A 13,101-nucleotide genomic window follows, 5' to 3' on the forward strand; every position below is an offset into this window, starting at 1 on the left:
ACATGGGCAATCGTCTGAGTACGCCACAAAATCTTTAAGCAATAATCTTGTCGTGATGTCCATTAAAGCCAGATATAGTTTGTCTCACGTGAGAGTAGGAGAGTTTAAACAGGTAGTAACGCGTGATGTCATGTCAAGTCGATATTTTTTGTAGAGCAGTCTTTGCTGATCAATTGACACTGTATAAAAATCTATAGGTAATGAGTTTTTTTGACATAGCAGATCACAATGCAGCATTACGCATGATTTTTTTTTTCTTTGAAAAAGTTAATAACTTCTCAGTTGCTCAGGTGCGCAGACAAGTTGTAATCGAGTGCGGGTCCTCTTTAATTTAAAAGACTTGACCTAAAACTGATATTCCATGATCCGGAGTTGGTTTGGTAAACATTCTAAAGAGCCACGACCAATCTATGTTACAAACAGATCACGCACAGAGATAGTGGTAGGCTATCACACGTTATAGTCGTGTGAAGGATTAATTGATACTTCCCGTAATTTCTTGATATTAATTTGGTTGTTGTTGTTGTGGTCTTCAGTCCTGAGACTGGTTTGATGCAGCTCTCCATGCTACCCTATCCTGTGCCAGCTTCTTCATCTCCCAGTACTTACTGCAATCTGCATCCTTCTGAATCTGCTTAGTGTATTCATCTCTTGTTCTCCCTCTACTATTTTTACCATCCACGCTGGCCTCCAATGCTAAATTTGTGATCCCTTGATGCCTCAGAACATGTCCTACCAACCGGTCCCTTCTTCTTATCAAGTTGTGCCACAAACTCCTCTTCTCCCCAATTCTATTCAATACCTCCTTATTAGTTATGTGATCTACCCATCTAATCTTCAGCATTCTTCTGTAGCACCACATTTTGAAAGCTTCTATTCTCTTCCTGTCCAAACTATTTATCGTCCACGTTTCACTTCCACACATGGCCACACTCCATACAAATACTTTCAGAAACGACTTCCTAACGCTTAAATCTATACTCGATGTTAATAAATTTCTCAACTTTAGAAACACTTTCCTTGCCATTGCCGGTCTACATTTTATATCCTCTCTACTTTGACCATCATCAGTTATTTAGCTCCCCAAATAGCAAAACTCCTTTACTACTTTAAGTGTCTCATTTCCTAATCTAATTCCCTCAGCATCACCCGACTTAATTCGACTGCATTCCATTATCCTCGTTTTACTTTTGTTGATGTTCATCTTATATCCTCCTTTCAAGACACTGTCCATCACATTCAACTGCTCTTCCAAATCCTTTGTAGTCTCTGACAGAATTACAATGTCATCGGCGAACCTCAATAGTTTTTATTTCTTCTCCATTGATTTTAATTCCATTTTTTTCCATTCGTCTGTAAAGAAATCATGTTAGTATTTTGCAGCTGTGACTTATTAAACTGATAGTTTGGTAATTTTCACATCTGTCAACACTTGCTATCTTTGGGATTGGAATTATTATATTCTTCTCGAAGTCTGAGGGTATTTCGCCTGTCTCATACATCTTAACTTGGTAATAATTGTTAAAGAATTATTGGAGGTTATGGTAATCGTTCTTGGTACTTACAGTAAATGGGGCTTGATTTACTGCTTGGATACAACATATATTAATCATGGAATAGTCAATTGCTTGATATGTTGGTTAGCAACCAATAAACAGATTTCAATGGAATTACCAGAACGATCATTTCAATCATTGGTGACCACTACACACACACCAGAAAACTAACTACTCTTGTTATGAATGACATTTGGAACAGATGAGTTTTGTTTCAGCTCCTTGGGATCAATAAACTTCAGCAGAAATTGGAACTTTATAAACTGTGTGTTAGTCTACACTAAAATTTTCACCTTTTGAAAAAGAGAGCACTTACCTTTTTAGAGAAATGTTTCAGCTTTAGTCATCAATCTTCCCAAAACAGAGAAAATGGTGACACTCACACATAGAACTACATCATTGTGATCAACCACATACGTGGCCCCCTTCTCCTCCCTTTTGTTGAAAACCCTGAGATATAGCCACAGTATGACGAAGGAAGAAGGAAGAGCGTTTGGACAGCCAAGGAGAAAAGAAGAAAATGACAATGACGGAGCAAGAGAGAGAGAGAGAAGGAGAGGGGAGGTCACACCCTTAAAACCAAATAATGACCCTCTCTTCCGAAGTCACACGTGGTCGGCTCTACCCAGGTCTTTGGGATACAATTTCAGTCTCTATAAACTATTGCCATACCTGAGAAACAACAGAATGATTCACATTAAGCCATTGGGCCTCATCAATTTGTGACTGTCCTGCTTCCTTTCTTTCCATGGCCCTACACCGCAAAGAGTCTCTGTGGCATACTGTTCCATCTGTGACTGTATACACGTGATTGTCAACATGGGGCTACCCGGAAAACACTACCTCATTTCATAGGTGCCCTGACATCATTGTTGGCATGGTTGCCCACTGACTGGAAATGTCATCTTATGTGCAGAGCACTATCGTACGGACATCTGGTCGACAGTTTGTATGATTACATCGGAAATTAGTTACAGGATGGGGAAAAGTGCTTTGTTGCTTTAATTTTGGACACCAGTGTGTATTCAGTAAACTAGATAAAAAAATCAGTAGTGTCATATCTCAATGAGGAACTTGAAACTTTCAGCGCAGGTCAGGAGCACGTAGAGGGACTCCAGGCACAGAGTAGTTGACCACGCACTGGATAGATATGTATGCAGTGGAAGAGTTCATAATGGGAGGAAACCTCCATGTAAAGAAACTTCTAAAGAGGCAGAGATTACTGCATAATAGGTGTAAGACAAAGTGTAGGGCTATAGATAGAGAGAAGCTGAATGAAACATGTTTGGCTGTCAAGAGAGCAATGTGTGAAGCCTTCAATTACTACCACAGCAGAATACTGGCAAATGACCTTTCGCAGAACCCAAAGAAATTCTGGTCATATGTAAAGGCTGTTAGTAGCACCAAATTTAGTGACCAATCCCTAGCGAGTGAGTCAAGAACTGAAATTGAGCGTAGCAAAGCAAAAGCTGAAACACTAAACTCCCATTTTCAAATGTTGCTTTATGAAGGAAAAGCCAGGAGAATTGTCCCAATTTAATCCTTATACCACCGAAAAGATGAATGAAGTAAGTATTTAGTGTCAGCTGAAATTGTTAATATTGAACAAAGCTCCAGGCCCCAATGGAATCCCGGTCAGATTCTATACTGACTTTGAGGTTGAGTTAGCCCCTCTTCTAACTATAATCTATCATAGATCCCATGTCCACCCTGTAGCTGAGTGGTCAGCATGACAGATTGCCGTCCTACGTGCCCGGGTTTGATTCCCGGCTGGCTTGGGGTATTTTCTCTGCTCAGGGACTGGGTGTTGTGTTCATTTCATCCCCATCTGGCATGCGGGTCACCCAATGTGGCATCGAATGTAATAAGACATGCACCAAGGCGGCCGGACCTGTCCCGTAAGGGGCCTTCCAGCCAATGACGCCAAACACTCATTTCCATTTCCATAGATCCCATGAACAAAAAACCGTGCCCAGTTCTTGGAAAAGAGCACAGGTCACACACATCTACAAGAAGGGTAGTAGAAGTGATCTGTAGTCCAATATTCTTGACATTGATTTGTTGTAGAATCTTAGAACATATTCTGACCTCAGACAGAATGAGGTATCTTGAACGTAATGACCTTCTCAATGCCAAACAGTATGGTTTTCGAAAACATTGATCATAAGAAACCCAACTTGCACTTTTCTCACATGACATACTAAAAGGTTTGGATCAAGGCAACCAGGTAATGCAGTATTTCTTGATTTTTGTAAAGCGTTTTACTCGGTGCTGCACCTACAAAGTATCAAGTGAAATGTGTGACTGGATTGAGGATTTTTTTGGAAGGAAGGTCACAGTATGTTATCACAGATGGAGAGTCATCATCAGATGTAGAAGTAACTTTGGATGTGCCCCAGGGAAGGATCTTGGGGCCCTTGCTGTTCATGTTGTACATTAATGGTGTTGCAGGCAATATCAATAGTAAACTCAGGCATTCTGCATATGATTCAGTTATTTATAATGAAGTACTGTCTGAGAGAAGCTGCATAAATATTCAGTCAGATCTTTGTAAGATTTCACAGTGGTGCAAACATTGATAACTTGCTCTAAATGTTGAGAAATGTAAAATTGTGCACTTTACAAAACGAAAAAAATAGTATCAACTCATACAAACACTTTGGTGTAGCATTCTGTAGGCATACGTACTGGAATGATCACATAGGTTCAGTCGTGGGTAAGACTTTGGTTTATTGCCTGGGGAAGTGCAATCAGTCTACAAATGAAATTGTTTACAAATTACTCATGTGACTGGTTCTATAATATTGCTCAAGGTGTGTGGGAACCAAACCTGATAGGACTAACAAGGGGTATTGAACATATACAGTGAAAGGCAGCACAAATGGTCAAAGGTTTGTTTAATCTGTGGAAGAGTGTCACAGAGATACTGAAAGAACTGAACTGGCATACTCTTGAAGACAGATGTAAATTATCCCATGAGTCTCTTAACAAAGTTTCAAGAACTGGCTTTAAATGATTGATGATGATGGTAGTGATGATGATGATGATGATGATGATGAAGTCCCATACTCCTTGACAGAGCATAGGGGACGATGCGGGAGACCTGTACCACCATTCTAGTCTAGGTCCTAGTGGAGGTGGTTTGTTGTTGCCTTCCTCCAACCATAATGGGGATGAATGATGATGATGATGAAGATGACACAACAACACCCAGTCATCTTGAGGCAGGTGAAAATTCCTGACCCCGCCGGGAATCAAACCCAGGACCCCGTCCTCGGGAAGCGAGAATGCTACTGAAAGACCACGAGCTGCAGACTTTAAATGATTGTTTTAGGGATATACTAAAACTCCCTCCCCCACATATCACTCACATAGGGGTTGTGAAGAAAGATTAGAATAATTACTGCATGCACAGAGGCATTCAATCGATCATTCTTCCCATGCCCCATACGTGAATGGAACAGGAAGAAACCCTAATAACTGGTACAATGGGACATACCCTCTGCCATGCCCCTCATGTTGGTTTGCAGAGTGTAGATGTAGTTATAGATGAAGAAGTAAAGAACATGTTTCTGGAAAATTGCCTAAACACTGTCAGAGGGGTTGCTGATGGTATCGGCGTGCGCTTTGGCTCATTTTCAGGCACTTTTTCAGGTTTTTTTTGTTGTGCAATGTGTAGCCATAAAGTTTGTTCTGAAGTTTTTGAATGTCAACGAGATTGACACCATATAGACATCACTCTGGAATTACTGAACAAAGTCGACAATGAACCAGAACTTATAAAAGAGGTTATAAGAAACGTGGGTATAACGATGTGACATTGAAACTGAGGCCCAGTTGTCCCAGTGGAAGCCGTCTGAAGAGCTAAGGTAGAAAAATATTTGACAAGTTCAATTACATGCGGTGGTTCTTCTCTCACTGTTAGTGTCAATTGCAATGGGATAGTGATTCATGAACTCCTGGCTTATGGTCATATGGTCAATAATGAAAACTAACTGGATGTTATGTGCCATTTGTGTGAAGCTATCCAAAGAAAACAACCAGAATGGTTACAAAATCGCTCGTGGAAATTGATCACAATAATGCTTCCACTCACTCCTCAATGCTTGTTAGTAATTGTTTTGGCCAAAAGTTAAAAGTTAATGCTGCCTCAGCCACCACATTCACTGGCCATGGCTCTCTGTAACTTCTTTCTATTCCTGAAACTAAAGAGAACTGTGAAAGGGTGTCTTTTGCCACAACTGAGGAAATGAAAACAGACTTGCTGAAGGAGCTCAACATCATAATGAAAAGTAAGTTCCAGAAGGGTCTCCAATATTAGAAAAGGCACTTGCACAATTGTGTTGTATATGGAGGGGATTGCTTTGAAGGGGGCAAAGTTGATGTAAATGAATAAATAAAGATTCTTTAAGAAAAACAAAAATTCCCATTAGTTTTTGATCACACTTAATACATACTAAAAACAATCTTTCCTTAGCTGTAAGCCATTGTAATTCACGTTTGCCAAATCTCAGAATCTGGGCACTTAAAGGTAAATGACACTAATCACAACTATAAGGCCATCAGTAAATCATACGTGCTGTCTGATCAAAAGTATCCACACACTTGTATTTAATGTGGAACTGACCACTAGATGTCATGAGAGATGGACCCACCACTATAAAAGAAGGTGGAAAGTATTGTGTTATCAGTAGCAAAACAGCAGAATGAGTCGGCCAAGGGAGCTCAGTTGCTTCAAACGTGGACTAGTCGTCGGATGTCAGCTGAGTAACAGATGTGTCAGGGACATTTCAGTCATTTTAAAGCTGCCCAAGGCTACTGTTGGTGATGAGATTGTGAAGTGGAAAGTGAAGGAACATCACAGCTAAGCCAATACCTGGCACATCTGACATACCGACGGACAGGGACAGTTGAGCATTGTGAAGGGAGTTTGTAAAATCCCTCTTCACATTGCTCAATCTATTGTCTTTGTGACTGAATTGTTTACCATTCACATTTCACTTCTGAAAAAGGCTACAGACCCCGACAAGTACCTTAACAAAAGACTTATTAACAGTTAAAATTGTATTCAGTGTTACCAAATTGCTCTTTGCAGGATTTTTTTTTTTTTTTTTTTTTTTTTGCCAGTCTACGTTTTGTTTCCCCTGTATTTTTTTCAAGAAAAGTTATTTTGCTGCCTGATTAATATCACCAGATATAATGCTACAAGATTCCAAACAAACAATGGAGAATCCAGCATGAAATGTAACAGTATTAGGAAAAGATAGCTCCTTTTCACAATACAAACTGCTCAACATCTCTGCTATATGGTGAGATTCCATTTCCCTTGTTTCTACTTTTGTTGATGTTCATCTTATAACCTCTCTCGAAGACAGTGTGCATTCTGTTCATTTTATCTTTCAAGTCCTTTGGCATCTCCAACAGAATTACAATGAAATCGACAAATCCTGATATCTCCTGAACTAAAGGGGTGTATATGTCCCGCAACAATCAGGAAACCTGGAAAAAAACATGGAAATTCATTCATCTGGTAAAAAACACATAAATTTTTCTTTCTTTAGATTTCAGTTAAATTTATGTAATTTTGACCGGTTAAAACTGATACTCTAACAAAATATTTAACCGAAGTCCACTACCAGAGAATAATACTGCAGCAGTAAAACATAAACAAGAGAGTAACACTGAAATAAAACTTTAGTTTCAAATAAAGTAGGCCTCTTACAATTAAAAAAAACCACTGTGCATGCACAAGCATGTGCTGAAGGCAAAATGTGGCAAAGGCTTTTGGATGAGGACTGTGCAATACTTCGTGGGAAGAAACTGCCTTCATTGAGTGTAATGCCACAATCTCTTACATTTCTTACAGTTCACAGGAAGAATGTGAATGGTGGCTTGAGAAGTGTTACTTCAAAGTAAATTTCCTTGTACGCAAGATGAATTATGTTAAGTTTCTAAATCATGGAGCACCGGCCGGGGTGGCCGAGCGGTTCTAGGTGCTACAGTCTGGAACCGCGCGACCGCTACAGTCACAGGTTCGAATCCTGCCTTGGGCATGGATGTGTGTGATCTCCTTAGGTTAGTTAGGTTTAAGCAGTTCTAAGTAGTAGGGGACTGATGACCTTAGAAGTTAAGTCCCATAGTGCTCAGAACCATTTGAACCATTAAATCATGGAGCATTTGACTCTCATTCAAAACTTAACACTTTTGAGGACCAGCCACTTAAAAAATTTGGCCCAGAAGACCAGCTATTTGTGCCATTATTTAAAATTTTAGTGGACATTTGTGTTTGATATATCTTAAGCAGTAACACACAAATACAAAGACCAAGCTTCAGGATTAGTTTTTCATATTTATTTCAGTTCTTTCATGGATTACAGATTATGCAATAACAATATCAGAATGTATAATTATCCATAAAAAAAGTGTGAAGTCAGTTTCAGAGGTAAATAGCTTGTCTATGGAAAAAAATTACAACCAATATTATATGTGAAAGCTTAGCTTTTCTTGTAGCTGTACTGTATATATAGTAATTTAAACCACTAACTATATCTGTTTGTTTGATTGCACTACTTAACAGTGATGTTGATGTTGTTGTTGGCTGATTACATCATGTCCTATGCTCAGAATATCTGCTGTCATTGGCTTGCAAGATCACATGGCATGAGCTATGGTTGCCTGATACCAACAAACCAGGGAGTGCAATCTCATTTTCAGTTCTTTGGAAGTGAAGTGCTGTATTTGATGGAATTGGTGTTTATACTTTCACAATACAAAAATGTGCATGTTGCTGGGCATCAAGGATCTTTCCAACATATGTTTTTTTTCTGGTTTTCATTTCAAAAAGAGTCAGGAAGTTCTACACTGGTGCATAAAATGTTCGCCATTCAAAGGATTGATAAGTTTTACAGTGTAAGTATATTGTGGCTTAGCATGGAAAAAACGTACTTTCACATGGGAAAAAGTGTATTTTCGTCTGAGAAAAGTGTATTTTAAACCACTGAGTAATTAACTTTAAGTGAAAACAATTGCTCCAGTGTCCCTGGTTAGATACAGTATATCTGTAACAATGTTGTGATCTTCAGTCCAGAGACTGGTATGATGCAGCTCTCCACGCTACTCTATCCTGTGCAAGCTTCTTCATTCCCAGTACTTACTGCAACCCACGTCCTTCTGAATCTGCTTAGTGTATTCATCTCTTGGTCTCCCTCTACGATTTTTACCCTCCACGCTGCCCTCCAATGCTAAATTTGTGATCCCTTGATGCGTCAGAATATGTCTGACCAACCGATCCCTTCTTCTAGTCAAGTTGTGCCACAAATTTCTCTTCTCCCCAATTCTAGTCAATAACTCCTCATTAGTTATGTGATCTACCCATCTAATCTTCAACATTCTTCTGTAGCACCACATTTTGAAAGCTTCTATTCTATTTTTGTCTAAGCTATTTGTTGTCCACGTTTCACTTCCATACATGGCTACACTTCATACAAATACTTTGAGGAAAGACTTCCTGTCACTTAAATCTACACTCGATGTTAACAAATTTCTCTTCTTCAGAAACGCTTTCCTTGACATTGCCAGTCTACATTTGATATCCTCTCTAATTCGACCATCATCAGTTATTTTGCTCCCCAAATAGCTAAACTCCTTTATTACTTTAAGTGACTCATTTCCTAATCGAATACCCTCAACATCACCCGATTTAATTCGACTACATTCCATTATCCTCGTTTTACTTTTGTTGATGTTCATCTTATATCCTCCTTTCAAGACACAGTCCATTCCATTCAGCTGCTCTTCCAGGTCCTTTGCTGCCTCTGACAGAATTACAATGTCATCGGTGAACCTCAACCTTTTTATTTCTTCTCCATGGATTTTAATTCTTACTCCAATTTTTTTTTTTTTAATTTTTTTTTTTAATTTTTTTTTTTTTTTTTTTCCTTGGAAAGTTAATAAATTCCTTTACATATGATAAATTCCTTTACACATATGGTGCCATCATAATCCTATATTTGCATTAATGTGGTATGGGGGTTATTTATAGCATGTTAAATTGTTGGATTAAGTATGCTTCCTTTCACTCTGCTCGAATAATAAAGTAGCTAATTTGTGGAATAGTCATATATGTGTCATTCATCAAATGAGATCACATAAAGGAAAAATATATGATTACTGTCAAGAGTGCCATGAGAACAACTGTATGGTTCTCAGTTACTCTATTACAAATTTAGTGACTGGGTATCACATTTAAAATGTTGACAATAGAGTCTTTAGGGACGGAGCATAAGCTGTGATCGAGTAATGACGGAGTAGAAACTTAGCTGTATTGATATGCAAAGGAAGTGTCCCAGCATTTGTCTTAAGCGATTTGGGAAACCTTGGAAAACCTAAGTCTGGTTTGGCAAATGGGGACTCAAATTACCATCCTCCCATGTCTTACCACTGCATGACATCTCTTACTTTTTATTCTCAAACTAAATTCTGTCTAGAAATGTATCTTCACAGAAATATCCTTAATTTGAATAAATCTATCATCAGTGTGATGTTTATGTATTTCTTCACAGTCAGAGCCACAGTAAGCATTCAGCTGAAAAGTCATACATTTTGTTTCTGATTGCAGAACTTCTGCAGCCGGGCAGCACTCGAAGCACTCGGTTCGTGCCTCAACAATAAATATTCAGAAGGATACCCAGGAAAAAGGTATACTGTGAAAAATGCCTACCAGCTTAGTTTTGTTTATAAGCCATCATTTTATCCATTGCCTCCAGTCTTTTGCTACTCATTGTACTATAACTCCACGCTTTACTTACAAGGGAACAGTCGAGCTGTCACCAGCTAAAATGTTGGAGTTCTTCCACAGCCAATTGCACATTTATTTGCACACCATTTGTCAATTATATTGTAGTTTTATTTACACATCTGGTTTCAATTCAGTTCTGAACATTTTCTAGTGTATTAAATATTTATACTGACAGAACCACAGTCAGATATAAAGTTCATACAACATGCGTTGTCATTGCCATAACCAAAAAATTTAGCAGAAACCTCGCCTTGGGATTCTAACACTTCAATGTCAGTGCATTTAGTGCTTCATGGTATTTGTCTTTTATAATGCGAGTGGCTTGAAGGTACACTGTGAAATTCTCAATTACAGTTTTGTTGTTGTTGTTGTTGCGGCCTGAAATATGCTCACTATTGTTATATACTTGAATTTAGCATATTTCGTGACAGTACTCACTTTTCCATGAAATGTTTATAAGATGATATTTGACTTTTTCGTGTTGGCTTCAGTCGTCTAGTGGAAGTATGATTCCATATTGCTGTTTTCGTCGGCTGCGGAAATGTCCTGGTTCAATGCGTTTGCCTCATTTTTGGTGCTTCAAATACCATTTCTCCGAATGTGCTTCCTTCTTGATGTTTATATAAAAAAAGTACAATAACTCATTTTTGCTGGTCACTTGCAAATTATTATAACCGGGACCTGAACATTGTTCCACCGTCACACACACCGAGAGTTCACTGCCGACTAACTACGGTCAAAGACAACTCCAGTGTCAAAGACATTTCACACAACACACAAGCTTCCACTTGTAACCAGTCTCTTTGATATTCTTCGTCACATCTACTAATATTAATCAATATGCTGTCACTCTCAAACATATAAGCAAATTAGCATAAAATAAGGCAAATTGCAATTCACAAAAAATATTCTGACAAAAAAAATAAGAAAACATTTACAACCTCCCTCATTAGATTTGGTATCGACAAATCCGGTAGAAAATAACACATCTCCCAGATCCATTACAGACCCAGTCGAAAGACTGGTTTGATGCAGCTCTCCATGCTACTCTATCTTGTGTGAGCCCCTTCATCTCCGAGTAACAGCTGCAACCTACATCCCTCTGATTCACACACACTTCCCTCCAGTACTAAATTGGTGATCTCTTGATGTTTCAGAATGTGTTTTGTCAACCAATCCCTTCTTCTAGTAAGGATGTGCCATGAATTTCTTTCCTCCTCGATTCTAGTCAGTATCTCTGCAGAACTTACAAGATCTACCAATGTAATCTTCAGCATTCTTCTGTAGCACTATATTTCAAAGGCTTCTATTATATTCTTGTACAAACTGTTTATCATCCATGTTTAACTTCCATACATGGCTATGCTCCATACAGATACTTTCAGAAAGTACTTCCTGACACTTAAATCCATATTCAGTGTTAACAAAGTTCTCTTCTTGAGAAACGCTTTCCTTGCCATTGCCAGTCTACATTTTGTATCCTCTCTACTTCGACCATCATCAGTTATTTTGCTCCCCAAATAGCAAAACTCCTTTACTACTTTAAGTGTATCATTTCCTAATCTAATTCCCTCAGCATCACCCAGCTTAATTCGATTACATTCCATTATCCTTGTTTTACTATTGTTGATGTTCCTCTTATGTACTCCTTTCAAGATACTGCCCATTCCGTTCAACTGCTCTTCCAAGTCCTTTGCAGTTTCTGACAGAATTACAGTGTCATCGGAGGATTTTATCAATTCCTACTCCAAATTTTTCTTTTGTTTCCTTCACTGCTTGCTCAATATACAGATTGCATAACATCGGGGAGAGGCTACAACCCTATCTCACCCCCTTCTCTACCACTGCTTCTTTTTTGTGCCCCTCGACTCTTCTAACAGCCATCTCGTTTCTGTAAAAATTGTTAATAGCCTTTCACTCCCTGTACTTTACCCCAACCTCCTTCAGAATTTGAAAGAGAGCTTTCCACTCAATATTGTCAAAAGCTTTCTCCAAGTCTATGAATGCTATAAACGTAGGTTTGCCTTTCTTTAACCCATCTTCCAAGATAAGTCGTAGGGTCAGTATTGCCTCATGTGTATCAAACATTTCTATGGAATCCAAACTGATCTTCCCTGAGGCCGGTATCTACCACTTTTTCTATTCTTCTGCAAAGAATTTGTGTTAGTATTTTGTAACCGTGACTTATTAAACTGATAATTCAGTAATTTTCACACCTGTCAGCACCTGCTTCCTTTGAAATTGGAATTATTATATTCTTCTTGAAGTCTGAGGGTATTTCGCTCATCTCATACATCTTGCTCACCAGATGGAAGAGTTTTTGCCATGCACCTTATTGTGACTTGCAGATTATAGATGTAGATGTAGAAAGGAAAGCAGTTGATCCAACGCCAGTCAAATATATGGCCACAGCATTGCAGGAGGGGTTGAGCGGTGGTGTGCAAACTCGAAGTGCATGGGGAATTGCCCAAACTTTAGACATGCCTGTGAACACTTGCATAAAATTCTACGAAACATTCTGCATTGCTGTACATGTAAAATTACTTGTTGTTGTTGTTGTGGTCTTCCGTCCAGAGACTGGTTTGATGCAGCTCTCCATGCTACTCTATCCTGTGCAAGCTTCTTCATTTCCCAGTACCTACTGCAGCCTACATCCTTCTGAATCAGCTTAGTGTATTCATCTCTTGGTCTCCCTCTAGGATTTTTACCCCCCAACTCTGCCCTCCAACACTAAATTGGTGATCTCTT

The 13,101-nt window shown here is 38.8% G+C and overlaps 1 protein-coding gene across 1 annotated transcript in view; it reads left to right on the forward strand.

Annotated features, from left to right (window-relative positions):
* LOC126426530 (serine hydroxymethyltransferase, mitochondrial-like) overlaps positions 1-13,101 on the forward strand; it is a 260,581-nt gene that overhangs the window by 101,070 nt on the left and 146,410 nt on the right. Inside the window, exon 4 of the mRNA XM_050088433.1 lies at positions 10,174-10,253. Coding sequence (XP_049944390.1) covers positions 10,174-10,253 — 80 coding nt within the window. The remainder of the gene's footprint in view (positions 1-10,173; positions 10,254-13,101) is intronic.

The sequence above is a fragment of the Schistocerca serialis genome, chromosome 11, assembly GCF_023864345.2.
Source record: "Schistocerca serialis cubense isolate TAMUIC-IGC-003099 chromosome 11, iqSchSeri2.2, whole genome shotgun sequence".
NCBI classification, from domain to species: domain Eukaryota; kingdom Metazoa; phylum Arthropoda; class Insecta; order Orthoptera; family Acrididae; genus Schistocerca; species Schistocerca serialis.